At 36.8% G+C, this 19,649-nt stretch overlaps 1 protein-coding gene across 3 annotated transcripts in view; it reads right to left on the reverse strand.

The window, feature by feature from the left end:
* FRMD3 (FERM domain containing 3) overlaps positions 1 to 19,649 on the reverse strand; it is a 138,712-nt gene that overhangs the window by 49,604 nt on the left and 69,459 nt on the right. For all 3 annotated transcript variants that reach the window (XM_015849240.2, XM_015849239.2, XM_015849238.2), the window contains 2 exons: positions 9,365 to 9,407; positions 2,826 to 2,904 (listed from right to left, as the gene is read on the reverse strand). In XM_015849240.2, coding sequence (XP_015704726.1) covers positions 2,826 to 2,904; positions 9,365 to 9,371 — 86 coding nt within the window. In that variant the 5' untranslated portion in view covers positions 9,372 to 9,407. The remainder of the gene's footprint in view (positions 1 to 2,825; positions 2,905 to 9,364; positions 9,408 to 19,649) is intronic.

Here is a 19,649-nt window from a genome sequence, read left to right on the forward strand (position 1 = left end):
GCGATTGAGGATCACGTAGAGCTTCAGTCTCCAGGAATACGTTGAAACTGTATTTGAAGTTCACAGAACTTCTTATTTAGCATGGCTTTACCTCAAAGTGCTTTAACATCCAGCAGCAGGCACTGATTTTATTTCAAAAGCATTGAAGTTATCATTAATTAAAAAGAGAGAAGATGAAAGAAAGCAAGTGGGATGGTATAATGTGACTGACAGTATTCACTCATGTCCTGAACAGTGGAACTAAGTGTAATGACAGGCAAGTGCATGGTTCAATGCTTTGCCCAGGGCATTCTCAGTCTCCGAATATGTGACGCACACACACTTTGAGATTCTCTTCTATAATATTGCAGACAGAGAAGTGACTTCAGCTAGTTTAATTTTCTAAGCACATCTCCTATTGTAAAACAAAAGAATACATCAAGGAATACAGTCCAGCCTACCCAAGGTAGGACAGCACTAATCTGAGTTGGAGAATACTCAATTTTCTTCACACTAGAAATGTCTGAAACTATTTCTCTTTATACTATTTTCACAGAAATTATACACTTTATCCATACACACAATTCCATGTGCCAAACACATGATTTTTATACCAAATATTGCTCTTTTAACCAGCTGTACTCTCCCTGATGTCTCTGAGATACTACATTAAAGATTTACTCTTTTTACAAACACTACACTTACAGTAATTCACGTGGGGGATTTGGACAGGGTTAGTTAATACTCTGGATAAAACAGTAATATGAAAATGTGGTAGGATAAGTCCCACTGTCTTTTAATTTCCTCACCTAAGTGAGGACTGTGGCAAACATCAGATTTCTACTCAGCAAGAGAACAGCACTGTGATACATTTAGGCATGAACAGAATGAGAAATGCAAATGTACAATTTTATGATATGGACTTATGACCATAAGTACAGTTATAACATACATCAGCCTTTAAGTCAAAGAGTGGCAATATTATTAATTTATTTTCAGATCATCTTAAGCAGACACTGCAAAGAACACGTGATCAGGGCAGAGGTCACAAAATTAAAATGGTGGCCTAGCCACCAAAAAAAAACCATCAGCCATGCAGGTTTCATAACTACCCCCTTTCAAATATTAATCGTCATTCTTCTTGTATTTCACTTGTCCTTGTAATTAAGATTTAAAAAAACAAAACAAAAACCAAAACAAAACAAAAAAAACCCAACTCCAATCAATTTAGAGCATTATCTTTAATTTGACCTCCTTCTTTAATCAATGAAGCAAACTCTCAGAGCAAGTTACAGGACTTTATACTTTACATGCTCTTTTCATGAGCACTTCCCATACCTTGTTATTGTGTAAGAGACCTGGGCAGGCAACAAGCAAAGCTTTCTGAACAGCAACAGCAGGAAACTAGAAAGCTGATCAGATAGACAAATGCATCATGTACAATAGGTGAACATATGAAGAAAAAAGATTATTTCTCTGTTTTAAGGCAAGCTAGTACCTTCCTAGTAATACTGCTAACAAAAGATCAAAGAATATTTTTCAAACAACAGCTAGACTTCAAATTGGTTTTTAAACTATTCTAGTTGAATACTGAAACATACTGACGGCACAGTTTACATCACTGAGCTAATTCGAAGTGCTTTTTGTTTTGATGAAACTTCTCCTAAGTAAGCATCCAAGAAGTTAACAGAGAATAAATTAATTAGAGGTCTCCAATGAGAAAGATCTTCCACTTCCTAGAATGTTTAAACTATGTCTCAAATTCATTCAGAGGCACACATTAGCAAACACTGAAAATTCCTTGACTTCCTTGTTTACAACCTGTTCCCTCAGCTAAACAGTTTCAGTACATGATTAGAGACAAATAGTTGTAATATTTAACAGGATGTTTTAGCTGCTCTATACAAATTGTAAACTAGCTATCTGGGAGAATGCAAGCTGTTCCTGAAACCTTAACTGTGACATCAAGGATAATGGGTTCACTCCCATACAAAAGTGACTTGTGAGTGCAAGAATTTGCAAGGATTGGCAAAAGTATCAATGAAGATCTCAAGGCAACAAGTGCTCCATTGTGCTGTTAGTGGTGTGACCTGCTGACTACTGATGTGGTAAGGGAGATGTAAGGTCCTGCACAGTTGGTGCAGAGATCAAAAAAGCTGCTACATTATTCCCTTGAAAAATATCCAGAGCCACAGAATATTTACAAAGGCTAGAAGAAAGGACAGAAATCCCATTCACGAAGTACAATAGAACTGTTGCACAGATGTGATTCCAAAGCACTGGAAAATTCCAGTATATGCAACAGAACTTCCAACATAGCTATACTTTTAAAATGTAAATATATCCATATTCTACCTCAGTTTTCTATAAAAAGTTCATCCATAGTTTAAAAATACTGTAGGGTTTCTGGTTCTAATGACAGACACTTCCATTGCAAAAAACAGAAGGAAAAAAAAGAAAGACATTCCATGTTCCTGTTGAAAGAGAAATGTTACTGAATTAAACTGAAATATTGTTTCAGACACAAACAAAAGAAAACCTAAGAAACAAAAAGTAACTCATTCCAATCCAAAATCCTTCCATGCAGAAAACTTAGAATAATATTGATCACTGCTTCTCTTTCTGAAAGTTCTCTAACAGCATCGCTACTTCTCTGTATGTTAGGAAAAGTCCCTTTAAGCTATGTTTTACAAGTCCCCAGGTATACAATAAACAACAAAAAAAAAGTATTACCAATAATGCAAATAGTGCATTTCAGCACAATGAGAACTCCAGTCTACCCAACAAGCTGTCTTATTCTAAACTTGTAAAAGAATTCACATTAAATGCACAGATCAAAATAATACCTGGTGAGCTCTTCTTTAATCTTCAAGGGTTCATGAGGGTAGAATTTCACTCTAAAGCACATGGTATATGGTGGATGAGCTGAAACATTATAAAGAAAAATCATGAGAACAGTAGCAAATTACATTGCCTTAGCCACTCTGAAGAAGTGGCCTCCAAGAGACCTACAAAGAAGCCCATGTGAAGGTTAGCTCTGAAGAATCACGCAAGAAAAAAAAAAAAGGAAAAAAAGGAAAAAACAAAACAAAACATACTATAAATGCACATTAAAACAAAAGAGCAAATGACAAAGGCGAAAGCATGTGCAAAATACAAGCAGTCTGTGCAAATCAATTTATACGTGGTTTTGCACCTTGTAAGTAGTACAAAAAACCCACAACATTTGGACTGCTCATTATTTTTATTTTTCTTTGTGTGTTTTCTTTTTCTTTTGGCAATTTAAAAACAGGCAGCATTTCTATCTCGTTACAATAAGGTATGAAGATGTTATGAATTATTGTTATGGTAGTGGTATTGGTAATGATAATGCTAAGACAACAAAAATAGAAGGAAAATTAAATCAGTTTAGATAAGGAAGTTAGAGAATGAATTGTTTCTGTTTACAGCACTTAGTAAGACTCCATTATCTACTTCTATCACATCAGCCATGGGTCTTAAATACACTTACGCTTAGAAAAGAAAAAAAAGGGGGGGAGGTGAAGGGGGGGGGGGGGGGGGGGCAGGAAAGAAAAAGGGAGAAGGGAAGAGGGAAGAAAAAAAGAAATAAAATTATAGTAACAGAAAAGATTTAACTTCAGCAATCTCTCTCTCAGCTCTACGTTAATGAACAGAGCTTTATATCCTACTGTTGCATCTTTGACAGCACTCAAGATACTATCTAACCCAAAGTTGGTGATTTGGTGATTACGAAAGGGGGTGAAAGCAAATAAAAGACCATTACTCTAATGAACAAGGCTTGTTGCAAATATCATGTTAGGAGAAGTGTGAAAACCACATTGAGGGCTTAAATCAGGCACAGTAGAGAAATCCCTCAGAACTATCTGTAGCCTAATAACATTCATGGTTTGTTTTTTTTTAGATTTAAGTTAGAAATAAGAAGGAAAATCCCACATATTCCAAAACTAAATGACATAGAGAGAAAACTACAGCACTGTCACACAAGCCACAGTAACTGGCAGGTCTGCAGGTAATCTCATGAGAGAGCATAGGGATGAAGGCTTCTGTGGGCTTTTTCATCTCCTGTGTGATGGCAGAATTATCTTAAAGGGATTGGAAATTTTCTGTACAACATTCAACATTGTCTATGTCCTTCCTGCCCTGTTGTGGAAAACTAAATCCCATGAAGGAAAATGAAGGAGTCACATTTCCTGGACAAAGTGAAAGATAATGTTTGTCATTGTAAATGGTCTGTCTCTTATTAATAGGATTCTCACAACTAATCAAGGGACAAAATTTTGCATTTTCAGAATACGCTTCCACTTAGAAAACAGAAGAGATAGTTAAGAAAAACTCCTCCTCAGTAGGAAAAAAACTCAAGTGACCTGTTACAGAATTTGTTTCTGCTTGAAATGGGGATGCAGAAAGGCCCTAGATAGTAAAAGCTTACAGAAGACCCTAAAGCTTTCAGCATATTTTTTACATCAGTGAGTGACATGAAACTTTGTCTGTGACAAAGAAAAGAGAGTTATGGCAAAAGAGCCAAACTCTGGTAATATGTGGCAGCCATGGAAGAGCAATAATGCCTCTTCCCTGTGCAAAGAGTATCAGAGCAAAGAAAGCTCACAACCAGTCAATGGCTAAGTTTATAACAGAAACATTGCCCTTGTAGCACAATAGCATTCAATAGAAGCTTATTTAAACACTCAGAATGCACAGGAGTCTGGGCAAGGCAGTTCGAAGCAACTTGAAACCTTTTCCTAGTCTCCTCCTGAGGAAAGCAGCAAGTAATACAAAACAAGGCTACTGCTGCCTGCTAAATAGATGTCCTTTTTTTCTGCAACAAACACAAACAGCACAATCCCAAACTGCAATTTGAAATATTGGAAAGAATATGACACCACGCATTCCATTAATCTCCAGAAGTCTTACAACAAGGCACTGTCCACCTACAGAAGGAAAGAAGATTTTCTTTTCCGGGCCCTTTTCCTCAATTAGAAAATAAACCACCACAAACATTTGAAGCAAGAGGGAGGGAGAAAACATGCACAACCATACATCTTCTTCTCCAACTTCAGCTTAAAATATATCATTGTGTTCCTACAAAAAACAATATGGAGATATGCAAACATTTAGAAAGGACTTTGTCTTATAGATTTTAAAGCAGTGGAGAACCACAACTTCACATTCCTTCATTCTGTATTTTCTTGTCCTGAAAAACAAGATAGTCAGTTGATTGAATCAGCTCAGAAAAAGATTGTCAAACTCAACAATTCTCAATTCCTTGAAATTAAAATTGCTTTCTAACTCTTACTCAAGTGGATACACTAACAATAACAAACCTTCCCAAAACCGAACTCAATTTTCAGAAGAACATCTCTTCAGCATTGAACTAGTCTGAATAAAATCAGTTGTAATAGCTCTAAGCCTTTTCTCTCCAATTGGTCCTTTATCTATCAGATAAGGAGTAGCTAGTGTAGGGAAATGCTCAAGGGTATGTCAGAACATCCTACCACTGCGGGCTTTCCTTTCTTACTAAAAAAGATTCGCAATGGATTTTATCACTTAGAACAGTACTGACTGTAAAATCCATTTCAATTTGCCTGATTACATATTAACAATATATAAAAGATGAAGGCAAAGCAAGAATAAACCTACTTTAATTATGACAAATGCTGAAATCTTCCACTGCTTTGCCGCATGAAAGAACTTGCACACACAGAATACAAGGTTTTTGTGGCAACAAATTTTATATCTTTAAGATTGTGACTGCCTTTAACTAAGAGACTATCCAATGTTCATTAAACTCTTAGTCAAAAATCAAACCTCCAACACCCTGAGTGAAACAAAGACGGAAGTGCAACAGGGAACTCAGTGCATCTATTTTTAAGCAAGGCCACCTATATACAGGAATGATAAACCTAAGAAAAATTACATTTTTACACTGGCAGAAAACAGAGAAAAAATATTTTTAAATATAGAGTAAAAATCTTGATGTAATTTCTAGAAGTGTTTGATCCCTCTTTTTTAACAACATGCTTTTCAATTAGCATAAATACTAACTTCTGCAGAGATCTGTATTGGCAGCATTTTTTTAATGTTCTTGTTTTTTCTATTAAACATGGAGTTTAGACAGGTACCAAAAGCACTTGTTTAAGATATCTTCATAAACTTCAGGATGCAATATAGCAGAAAACGTCCTGTATCCTTCTTTGATGTTGTAGATTTTCTGAACTACATTACCTCACCAACATTTAGCATTTATTTTTAATAATATATATAGATATATATACTCCAGCTACCTTCATGTTCACTACCACTGCAGAAGGACCTCTGGAGAACCACAGGACACATGCCACATATGCTGCTGATCTCGTGTATCTCTTTCCTTACTAAGTAAATCAGATGTTTATTCACATAAGTGCCTAAGCATGTTTAAGGTAGACCACTACTGTGTGATTTTATTTTATGTGTAAGAGATAGCTGATCTGTCACAGACTTCCAGCTGTGGAGCCCCGTCACATTTAATTAGTCATGGTGGAACACTAGGCAAGTGGGATTTTCATCAGCCAATTATGGTAATTCTTCAAATTCTGTTGTTAATTCCTCATGGAATCAACGACAAAGAACACAGGAAACTCAGGCATCAAGATTCACATGAAACTTCCTTCTTTCACTGTACATGTATTTACAAACCTCATATTTGGCTAAACTCTTTTTTTTTTTTTTTTTTTTTTCTTCCAGATTTGTACTGAGGTATGGAAAAGCCCATGGGAAATTAGTCTGTTTAAGAATCTGTGAGAAAGATCTGCACAGTCCATTTCTACACCTGCATTCTTCTTCCCCTAGTTCATTTCAGCTATTTGTCCATTTAATGATAGCACAGGAGTTGAAGGAAATTAAAGTCTCTTGGCACACTCCACTTGCATGATACAGTAGAATGTCTTTTCTGCACTACTCTCTCAGATCATCTGAGATGTAAAACAGGAGGAAAAGTGTGTATTTTGAACACTTAGCAGGAGGATGGATTCTTTTCCACTATTCCATCAAGAATAAAACATAGCTATTTCTCACAAAACTGGTTACAGGATAGTTGCATTATTATAATATAAATAAACTTGAAAATGAATTGGGGAAAAGAGGGAGAAGAGAGTGGATGACAAAACTGTTCTTTGTGAATATTACTGCTCAAGTGACCAATAAAACTTAAACTGGGGCACTTCTAGATATAAAATAAGTACAAAAACATTAGAAGCTGGCCAAATAGAGAGGAACTTTACTGCCAGCATCCAGGGGAGAATAACAGTAAAATAAACGTAAAACACACAAAAGAACATAAAAACTGTATTAAGAAGGGCTTTACCTAGAACCACAGAGATGTATCTTATGTAGCTTCATGGAGAACTTCTAACAAAAGCAGAGTGCTTACTGTCACTTACATGTAGCAGTCAATGTGTTACAAACAGTACAAACAAAACCGACAGTCATTTACAACACTTCTCAGAGAATAAATTTTTCTCTCAAGCAAAACTAGCAGTTAAAATGGCTGAGGCACAGACTTAGGATTTAAGTATCACATTATGACAAAACAATACACTGAAAAACCTGCTATTGTGTGGGGGAAAATGAAGTCTCCCACAAATGGTAGCTGAGATTAAGAACGCAGCATTTCTCTGTCTTTGTTGCACGTATCCAAATACCTGGCAATCATATGTAAATCCAAGTATTCAACTGAATTTGGAATATTTTAAATCATTAGTATTATATAAAGACTACTCTTGCATCAAAGGAAATGAGTTGCTGTTCATAAAAAACACATCATTTCACTGTTTTCTGAATTCCTTGATGGAAAGAAAGGCAAGGAAACCTCCATCTGATATACACATTGTGAAAAGCGTTCTGCTTTTCAGATACACGGTCAGATACACATAACGAATGTTCTATTACAGTCACTTCATCACTTCAGTTTCCATGCTTTCCACCTGCTACTAATTTCAATCCTTATTTGAGTCACTTGAGACTGTGACACTTTTTAAATCAACACTGGTGATCTATAAAGTAGCTTCTGAGTCTAAATAGTGTCATAGCAAACTGAGTATTTTTAAACAAAATACAGATTAAACTTGCGCACCTTTAGAAATTGTCTAGCATTCTATACTAATGCGGTATATTTTTAGAAAAATGAATTCCTGATGTACAAAAACATTCTTGAAACCTGTAGGAGAGAGAGATATATTTATCTATAATATACATGGATTCTATTCTACGCATCTATACTAGATATCCAAATATACTTGTTTTGGTTCCTTAAGGCATTAATGTAGAAGCTCAAATCCCTTCATCTATGACAAAAAATAAAATTTAGCTACACTAGTATTAAACTAAAGTTGCTCATGAAAAGCCAACTGCACGTTTAATTCTATTTATGTCCTAAATCATAGGATGATAACAAAACACCTCTGTTGGCCTCTAATTCTTTTTGCTGTTGTTGTTGAGGCCTATCACTATCCAAAGTAATAAATTCATATTAGCTGCAATTATTTTGCTTCTCTCTACACATTTTGTTTTCAGTCCTCAGAGTTTTGATTAGCATTCTACCACAAAAGACACACAGGCCCTCTGATGAGTCCACCACATCACAACATCTACAGAATTTATTAACCACCATCAATCACATCTAGGCAACATCTACATGCAGACAGAGCTGGTCTGAATAGATCAATACACTGTCAGTCCATCTGTTGGCAGAGCTCCTGAACATGTTGCTATGCACAGAGCACAGCACTCCTGCTACCTAAACATCATGCACTATACACTGTGAACCATAATACAGTGAATAACCTAGGTGTATGCATGTTCATGTATATGCACATGTACACACATTAGTGGAAGAATTCAATCCACCTAACACCTAGGAGTTTTAGTTTGTTTCTTTTTACATATTTGACAATATTTTCAGATTCATTCTGTTTTAAAGTAAGCATTCTCCCAAATAAAATATTCCCTTCAAGTATGCATACTTAAAAAGCAAAGCAATTGCCTACAAAGATGTCTGTGAGAAAAGCCACTTTCATTTCATAATCTAAGTTGACTAAGTTGACGGAAATAGAGAGCCAGAGCATACAAGTCTTCTCCTCACTAGATCTGCCCCTCCACAAATGTCAGCTGTCCTACGGCTCCCATCCTGTACAACCGGGGAAAGCTCTTGGTGTGCAGAGTTGTGAAGAAACAGTGAAATAAGGATTTAGGGAAACTCTAGATAGGCCACGAAAGGCCTTCCTTCAACAGAATATAAATAAAATGCACTCTAAGATACTGCACAGAAGCACAGAAAAACCTTTGAGCACTTCAAAACAGATTAAAAACACAAGCTCTCAACACTTACATTTCATTTGCTTGAAGATAGACTTGCTGGGCTCAAGCCAGTGCTGGAAAGGCAAAGCAGAAATCAGAGGTTAATACAGATCATAGGAGGCAGCAAAATCCTTGAAGACATATGTGGTATCAAAAATGGGAAGTAGGATTTTTCTTTCACTGGGCACACAAACTGGTAAAGGCACCTTCCATGCTGCTATTATACTGTAAGTGCACGGTATAAACTGTTCAGAAACATAAACATTTTCTGTTCATTGCTGCTGTTTTCCACAGTCCCTGTGTAACTAAAGCATGTATAAATAATATGTTCACAGTCAATACTCTCAGAATACAAACTGCTCTTTTCTAGAAAGAACTAAAAATTTGAGACACACTTTATTCTATCCAAAAGGTGTATGATCCACAAAATGTTTGCTTTGTGGTCAGCAAAAGCACAACAGAGAGGTAAAGATGCCTACCAGCTGGTTTCTAACTTTGAGGGGAAGGACTGCAATGGAAAACTTTCAGTTTTTCATTCTCATGAAAAAAAAATAAAAAAAATGCTTTGGTGACAAAACAATCAAACAAACAAAAAAAACCCAAACCAAACCAAACAAACAAAAAAACCACAACTAGGTTCATATTTCAGTTAAGAGCCTTAGCACATCTCCTGCTAACACTAGCTGAACTGTTCAGGAGGATGTTTTGATCAACAAAAGAACATGCTGATATTCAAGTACCACTTCTGACTACAGCCAAAAGCATTTGTACAAGGATTTTTTCCAGTAAGCAAAAAATCTCCACACTGAAATGAGATTTCTGCTGCAGAAGCAGTTGGTCAAAAAGCATACTATTCAGCTCTAATAAGCATCATCAACACTAGAGAGCCTTAGACCAAGGGGAACGAGGGGGAGTTATGGAGGGAGGGCTGTATTTTTAACACTTTTCATTGTTGCTCTAAAACTTACTTCAAGAAGAAAACTTAATAACTGTATGACCATGTATATTTGAAATGCCTTTAAAGAACATTTACAAATTCTAAGGCTTCTCAGAAACACTCACATATAGTTAACAGCGATACTGAAGATTTGGAGATAAGCATTATTATGTTATTCTGTTTGAAACTCTCTTACTGCTGTGAAACTGTTATGGAAACCTAGCACTCACATAAAACAAAGTAAAATAAAACAGAACCAAACAAAAAAAACCCCACATCCCAAGCCCCAACTAATCGAAAGAAAAAAAAATTGCACAATTTCTTCCTCTCCCTTCTGCTTAGTTTATTTCTTTTTATTCTGAGAGAATGAAGTTGACAGAGAAGATAATGCCTGGATGACCAGCTTACCAAATGTCTAGCTCATCTGACTTGCTCTGGAGAATAGCTAATGATGTGGAAGTCATGGTTGTTCATAAAAAGGTAATCAAATAAATCTGATTTAGTACTTCAGAGATCAGAATGAACTAGATAGGAAAGCACTTAAGACACATAGATGCATATTTACTTTCCTTGACCTATTCAAAAGGTCCACCCCACTATCAACCAGGATCCAGACAGTTCTCACTGAATAGTCAGATAGAAAAGAGGAATTTGGACAAGGAACATTCCCAGAGAGTAAAGAATCAAAAGGCTTCTCAATATTTTGATCTAGCAAGAGCAGGCCATTTTTTGTTTGTTATTTCTTTTTGAAAGGCCAAGCTGAAATACCAGCACACAGGTCAGCTCTTATGGCTTATTTAAAAAAGTCAATTACATATTTAACAAAAAGCAATGACAAATAAATAAATAAATGAACAATTGCAAATAAAATCCTCACGATTCATGAATAAGGAAAATGGCAAGCTGGACAAAATAATTAATGCACTTATATTTTTTATTTAATAAAGGGATTTAAGAACTGAATGGAGCAAGTACTGGAAAATACCCCTGAGCACCATATAAAACAGGCAGTACAAACACTGAAAAATTGCTCATGCACCAAATTTCCAGAAGTGAACAAATGTTTCACTAAGGCCTGGCATTTTTGGTTAAAAAATTGAGCAAATGGAACAATGAAGCAGTCTCAATTTTCACCTGGAGGTCAGGGAACTGGCAGGAAGCTTTTAGAAGCTCCAGTTTCCATGGTGACCTTTGTTGATGGAAATATGTAGGCAATTCAGTTGAATCTTCCAGAAAACTAAGTAGTTACTTCATGATTTTTTTGATTTTTCAAAGACACGGCAATTATGTGTCCAGTACCATATGACTGTCAGGGGAATATAAGCACTTCATCAATGATAGCACTTCTGAAAATACCCACTCCTATATTTGTCTGCACATTTCAGTTTTATTTGTAGGAAAGATCTTCCCTCAATTATTTATCTTCAAGTCTTACAGAGTTAACTATTAATAATTAAAAATTGTGCCTCATCTCTTCTACATTCACGCTATATTTATTCCAAGATTAATTAGCTGTTATAGCTAGGACCAGATTAAGGCTCCTATAAATTCACACAAGGTTTTTTGTAGCAGATTTCAATTGAAAAGCATTTGCCATTGCAAAATATGTTTTGTATATATCAAACTTACACTGTTTTCAACATTTTTTTTCCCTGGAAAATAAAAAGTCAACAGTTGAAGGGAAAATATAACACTTCCTTTTGAGTTTGCTTATCAAGCAACTTTCTGAAACCATTTCAGGTCTTCATTTACAAAAATGTCTCACCACTACCATACACCACACTGTCTTGTGGGAACAGACCACAGGTGTTTCAGATTGTCTTGTAAATCTGACATCTTGTAAGACAAATAAAATAAATAAACAAGTTAAGGCACCCTAAAATCTGAAACCCCATACAAGAAATTTTTTCTTTTTTTCTAGAGAAATGTACAAACCTGGGAAAAAAATAAAATAAAATAAAATAATAAATAAATAAAACAGCTTCATATCTCGTAAATTTCACATTGTCATCCACACAGGGTGCTAAACTGGATGATGGTTTATATCTCTTCACCAGGGTAGATGTGGCACTGAGGAACACGGTTAGTGGGCATGGTGGTGATGAGCTGACAATTAGAATGGGTAATGGTAGCTTTCTTTTCCAACCTTTATGAACAGAAAGCACTCCCACAGAGACTGAGTCTCTCATTTCCCAGATGGCACACTAGTAACAGTCCTCACCCAGTACTGAAGACTTTAATCCAGCCAGCACCTATTATTCCAAAGACCTTGCTACGAGATTCATGTCCAACATTAACAATATCTAATCTCTTCTGCTGAAAGTAGTTTGAATGGGGGCTGGGTATTTGGATAGTACACCAGATGCCCTTGCAGAAGCAGTAGGCAGAAAGCAAGTCACTTAAAGATACTAAAGATCAATCACAAAGGTAGCTACTGACTCTTGATGTTTCAAGTGCCAGCTATGAGTAAGCAAAAATATTACAGATGATCACCTTTGATCTTGTAAAATATGCTTAGAATTGTTTTCTGCATCTGCCCTTCAGTAACTGCATGCTCTCCCACTAAGGGTTTCTTGCAACTGCAAACTGTGTTTCAAACTAGAGTAATTTTTTACTTCATAAATGCAACCCTCACCTCTGATCAGCATTTAAGTGGCACTGAGTAGTCATTAGCGAGGCCAGGTGTATGCCTTTTACTCACAAATGCTGAGTAGCTGATGTGCTAAGAACTTCCACTGAGCAAGAACACCACACAAGGGTAAAAGCTACATTCTAGTAAGCAGATTTAACTCTGCAAATGCTACTATGTTTCTAGCAAATATACGGCAAGCAGTAAGCTGCTCCAAATTAATTTACCACAAAGCTAAGACAAGACTGAGGTTGGTTTAAGTACAGCACAGGGATAAGGCATTTAGAAGAAAGAGGGAAGGAGGGAGCACATAATGTTCTATATCTATTCTCACAGCCCTTGTAAGGGGTCAGGAGCCATAAATTATAACTCCCATACCACTCTTCTTCCACACTGTGACAGCAACTCTACAGTGCAAAGATGTGTGTTCCATTTCCTGTTCCTATGGAATCTAATACAAGCTTGGCCCAAAACAAAGGTAAGGCTCTAAATAATTGCCAAGCCAGACAGTTAGGATCTGACCAAAAATTCAGTGATATCTACCTCTCCCTTAACAGTAGAAGGTTTTGATTTAATCCATGTGCTTGCAAGATTAGCAGTAACAAAATAAAAATAAATAAAAAATAAAAAACCAAAATAGCTGAAATGTCATGAATATTTAAATTTCCTTCAGCAAGCAATACACGGTGCTCAGATATGCCTATGATGAAACAGAAGAACCATCAGACATCATAGTATTACTCTGGACAATAATGGACTAGATTTGAGGACGTCAAGGGATAAAAGAGAGTAAGAATGTGAAAAAATACATGGGATCGCTGCTAGAAAAGTAAAAAAATTATTTTATTTAAACCTCAGACATACATTAATCATTAGAATGAATACCTAGCCTTTCCCTTTAATAGAAAGCAAGAGAAAAATCAATTTGCTTTAGCCTCAAGGCAGCAGCTTGCACCAGGTCACTGCCTGACAAAATTTAAACCTTAAAAAAAACCTGTCACAGTTTCCAAAGCTAATGGCAGCTGTCAGACAAGGAAATTAATTGGGTGCCTACTTTATACCAGCCAAATGACCCATGGTACCTGCTTGCGACCTTCTTTATGCCCTAGGGCTGACATCATTTTTTTATGCCCTCAGGAGACTATAAAACAAGAATACTGATACTGTTCTATTGCAGCAAAACAGCCGTTCCCTACTCTTCTCAAAATCAGGACAACTCTGGTCAGTGGTGTGCTAAGCAAGATGTAACAACAGACCAGAAACTCCACTTACTAGAACAGGAGCACCTTTTGTACAGTTATCAGCTGGAATTTATTTAAAAAATTTTCAAACTCTCACTCTGTTATTGCAATTATACTGACTTTTTCAGAGAGTGCCCAATATTGTAAGCTAGAGAAGCTCAGCTGACCCATAACCTCCACATTAGTTGAATATCTGTCTGCCATATCTTCATGTATTGATATATGGTTGAATTGCCACACTCTCACAATCTGACCAGCTTTACAATGATGAAAGAAAATCTTTATTTATCTTTATTTATGATGAAAGAAAAAATCTTTATTTTTATTAGAACAGCCTGTACAATGGTTCAGTTTATAAGGTTACTAGTCTTCACAAAAGACACACCAGTAAGTAGCATTACTGCTGAATTAAGTGTGAGTACATATTCACATTACCATTTATGTGTCAAATTTATGCTTAGGATTCATAAATGCACTTACACTGGTTGAGAAAAGTATCTATTTAACACAGCACTCTGTCTTGAAAGTAGCCTGAAGCAAACACTTCTAAAACAAAGAATTTAAAAAGTTGCTGCTTTTGTTTAGTCACTGGTCTCTTCTTCCAACAGCACCCATTTTAGGCTCCACTTATGCGTTAGTCTTTGTAGACTTTCAGCAATTCGACTAAATATTTATTTTTCAACATTTTAAAATAATTTTGGCATCCACAGTAATACATTTATGACTAAGGATAGTATTTTTAAAATAGCCTTTCAGTACATCAGATGCTTTATGATTTTGCTAAGTGCCTTTAGTTCTAAGAATTACTTAACTACCTTCCCCTGGTCACTCTCTCCCAGCCATTTTACACTGTATCTCCTACTCCATCTGTTACATCTCTTCCTGGATGAATTATCCTAGTCTAATCCATCTTTTTGTATGAAAGCCATTCCTATTTTATGTTATTCTTGTGGCCTTCCCTTTTCTAATTTTACAATAGTTTTTGAAGCAGCATAACCTTAACTGTAGGTACCAATCAGTACCATATCGACACTTGATGCAAGAGCACATAATTTTTGTGATAACTCAGTACAGGCTGATAGATTCATAAACAGAGTGAAGCATTAAAATTTTAATTAACCTATGGCTCAGTCACTCTACCAGTCTCTTCCTACAGCTTTATGGACGCTTGCAAGCCAATACAAAAAAAATGTGGCTTTGTTAATTGAGGTTGGAAATTTTCTGTTGTCTCTGTCAACCTTCACCACCCTCACATGAAAACAAGTGCACATGTTGAAGAACATTAAATAGCTGCTACTGATAAAGCAGAGATCAGCTGTACCCAAGACTTGCTGACTCTTTCAAAAGGTCCCTCTGATGAGGCACTGCTGTACATTACATAATAGCAGAACTGCTATTATGGTAAAGGACTCTCTCGCTCTAGCACAGAAGCCTCCAATTTCCCTTATTATTAAATACTGAGAGATTACTGAACAATTTGGGCTGCAAGGTTAAACACTCTGTCCAGGTCTGTTATAGATGATATAGCATGTCATCTGTTAAAAAATCTGCCTATGTGAAGATGGGTCTATCAGCTTTCAGGGCTTCTAAGCTTGAAAGCAAAATGGAGATTCAATTTCTGACTGTTCTTTAAGGAAATTACAGGCAGACTACCAGCAAAGCAGTAGCATCCACTGTCGTCTTTCTAACAATACACTGGGCCAGTCTCCATGCTCTAGATATGTCAAAACGTTTGTGTAGTCATAGCCACCACTGCAGATCCCCTCTGTTAAGAGTGTACTGATACAGCAATCTCACTGAGTTAACAGCTTTTTTCTAGTACTGCCAGGCATATATGTGCAGAACATGTATCTGGGAACTGCACACACTGCTATTCCCAGACAACCCAAAGACCTATCCAAATGAGAAACTATATTGATGTAATTAGAGCAATTACAGTCTCAAACACTTCTAGAGCAACTGGTGGGACCTCACAGATACATCACAGACCTACAAGTTCATTGCATATCACGCAACTCTTTCAACACACCCCTTTGTTAATTCTAAAGCATTTTTACCAAACTACCATTACATATGCTCTAATTCTATGAACAAAGACACACTCACATGCTCAAATCCCTGTTGGAGGAAAAAAAAAAAAAAAAAGATAGAGAGAAAAAAAACAAAACAAAAACAAACAAACAAACAAACAAAAAACAAAAAAAACTTAAATTCTAGCATTTCCAACTTTCAATCTCTGCTCAGGTGCCCTCCCAAAGAAATGTGAAGAATGAACTTCAGTATACTGCCTCATTCCTTCAACCCAGTTCTCCACTATTGTCAGTATCAGTGGTCTCCTTCAACAGGAATCCTTTTTCTAATGAGAGATGCTGAGCAGTAGCTACATAGTCCTATTTTCATAAAAGTCCAAAGACTGTAAGAAAAAAAAGGTGCTCTGTCAGGCTGGGGCCTTTGGAACAGAATTAGCTATGCTGCACTTCCTCAAGGGTGGCAGTGCGATAGCTGGCCTCAGTATAATAGCTATTGCATAGAAGAACTATCAATAAATAGCTCCTTGCGCAGCAGAATTAACACCTCCTACAGGTGATGTATAAAAGAAATACAAACTCCGAATAAAGGTTCCTGAATTCCTGGACTGCCTCTCAACCCAGTCTCTTCAGATTCACTATGCGGTGGGTTTGCCCTATAGCATTTCTCCTTAATAAGAGGAGTAGCAAGGTTTTACGTACAGATGTGGCACCTCATCTTTGTGAAATCTTCTGGAAATACTTCAGACCTATATCCTCAGCAAAATTTGACTGAAACTTGCTTCAAAAGTAATTGCATGTGAGAGTTCAGGAGAAAGATATGGTGATCCTATGTACAAAATTTACGCAGAAATACAGGCTAAGGACTCAACAGAACTAGGAACTCATTTGGCCTCACTGTAGTGCAATTAAACATAAAATGGCATACTACAATTTACAGCAAATTTAGTATAATCCTGGCTTTTCCCAAGCCCCAAGCTGCCCTAGGGCACAGTTCCCTAAAGGAACATCCAAAGAGCACTGATGGAGTAGAACCAAGCGTATTTTAAGTACTAGTTCAGCTTGCTGTCAGCCAGAGCCTCAAGATTACTTTTCCACAGGGCTGCTCTCCAGCTTCTCATCTCTCAGTCCATTCATACAACCAGGGTAGTCTGTCCCTGGAGCAGATTCTGGCACTTGCTCTTTTTAAACTTTACATAGTTGATGACTGCCCAGCACTCTAATTTTGGTTAACACCTTTAGTTACTTCTGGTAAGAGTGGGACAGTTTATAACTGTGAAAGGTATGTAATTACCAGGATCTCAGAAGACTGAGAAGGGACCTGATCCGGGTCTACAAATACATAAGGTGTGGGGGGCAAAGTAGCAAGGCCTGACTCTATTCAGCAGTATGTGGAGACAGGACAAGGGGAAACAGCCAGAAACTGGATCATAGGAAGTTCTGCACAAATGTGCACAAGAACTTTGTGGTGAGGGTGACAGAGCACTGGAACAGGCTGCCCAGGGGGTTGTGGAGTCTCCTTCTCTGGGAGATATTCAAGACCCGCCCAGATGCCTACCTGTGTGAACTGGTATAGGGAACCTGCTTTGGCAGGGAGGTTAGACTCGATCTCTGGAGGTCCCATCCAACCTCTACAATCCTGTGATTCTGTGACTCTGTGACCTTCCTTCTCACCTTTCTTGAAAATGCCCATAATCTTTTCCAGCTTCCTGGTGACTAAAACCTCTCCAGATTCCCAACATCATTGAAAAATAATTGTGAAAGGTTTTGTTATGACATGAACCAGCTTTCTCAAAACTCTTGGATGAATGTCATCAAGCCAAATAGATTGAAGTACATCCAGCTGGAACAGTAAGTTCCTCTCAAGTTTGGAGTCAAGCTTAGGATGATTTATCCTAAAGTATAGTCAGCTGAATTATCACTTCCTTTCAAAACAATTGTTCTCAGTCAAATCATCAGACATAACTTTAGAAATAAGCTCGTAAAAAGAATTCCAAATCTATCTTTTATTTTAATAAAAGCATATAGTGAGTACCACTTACAAATATTTACTGATCTGCACTTACTGTTTGCTGCAGCTTATCTCTATAACCGGGTATCTATGACTGGGTTTTTTGTTGTTTTTATTTATTTGAGCAAGCTAAACTCACAACTGTCAAGATACAAAACCATGAAAAGTGTCATCACTTACTTCACCATTTCAAAATCACGATTTTCTTCTAGTTTTCTGCTGATCCATTTATTTATCAACTTCATCTAGCTACAATGTTTAGGCTTCAGCTTACTTATGTCAATATAGCAGCACAGGAGATTGTTAGTGTAGAATAAGATCAAAATAGTCTTCCACTGGTAGGAAAAAACTGTAGTAATAGTTTTACTTTTTTCCCACATTTAATGTGGAGGTACTCATGCATCTGATACAGACATAAAACTCAAGTAAGAAAAACACAGGTGCACATTCAAAAACAGACAGACAACAGAAAACCAGTTCTTTATTATACACATGTGTTATGTGTATAAATATCTAGAAGTGATATCTTAAAAAGTAAATAAATACAGTAAAAACAAGCAGTGCAAAGAAGAGACAAAAGAAGGTTCTGCATTTGCAAATTACTTATTTTCACAATTTGTAATAAACCTAAAATAGAAGCATATGCCACTTTAAACTCATCATCAAGGGAATTTAAGACTGTTTTAAGGGTTGTCCCATATAATTCAATTTCATTCATGTCCTAATTCATACAAGAGTTTACTAATACCTAATTAGAAAAGTTATACATATGCTTATGTGAGAAGTTAGAAGAAAGCACTATTGTCCCAAAGATGGTTCAGCAGCACCTGCCTGAGACCATGATAGGTCGATAAGAAGAACTCGTGTGGTTGAGTGACAAGACAGAATCTGCTTGTGGATGATGTTTGCAGGTCAGACTGACTTTTGGGGTCAGCCCACTATGACTATGACCACTATAGAGTCAGCACGCATGCCCATCAATCTGCCAGGTAGCAGGCATGTGACTGCCACATGATCAACTTCCAATCATCTGACAGGAGGAGTAGGTGCTATTGCCCTGAGCAACCAGAAGTGCACCAGAACAGAACAAAGAGGGCAAAATCCAAAGAGTTTGGGGGTAAGATGGATGCCCCTCATGCTAACTATGAAGGTTAACAAGACTTCGCTGACCAAACTGCAGCCCCCTGCGGATCAACAAGATGTAGGTGGATCCGTGATGATCATCCGTGATGATCTCCACCTTATGAACTATTCACAAGGATTCCCCTTCTTTACTGCCACTAACTTCCCTATCTTCCTCACATTTGTCAACTGCTCTGAATTTGTAATAAATCAGACAGGCAACATTTTGGCCTCATTTGCTACCTTAGTCCTGCACCAGATATATAAATATCAAGTCATCTATAGTAACTGGGGTGAGACAGCTTAAAATCTTGAGAGTAATTATATATCAGCATTTAAAAACACATAA

This window comes from Coturnix japonica, chromosome Z (genome assembly GCF_001577835.2).
Source record: "Coturnix japonica isolate 7356 chromosome Z, Coturnix japonica 2.1, whole genome shotgun sequence".
NCBI classification, from domain to species: Eukaryota; Metazoa; Chordata; class Aves; order Galliformes; family Phasianidae; genus Coturnix; species Coturnix japonica.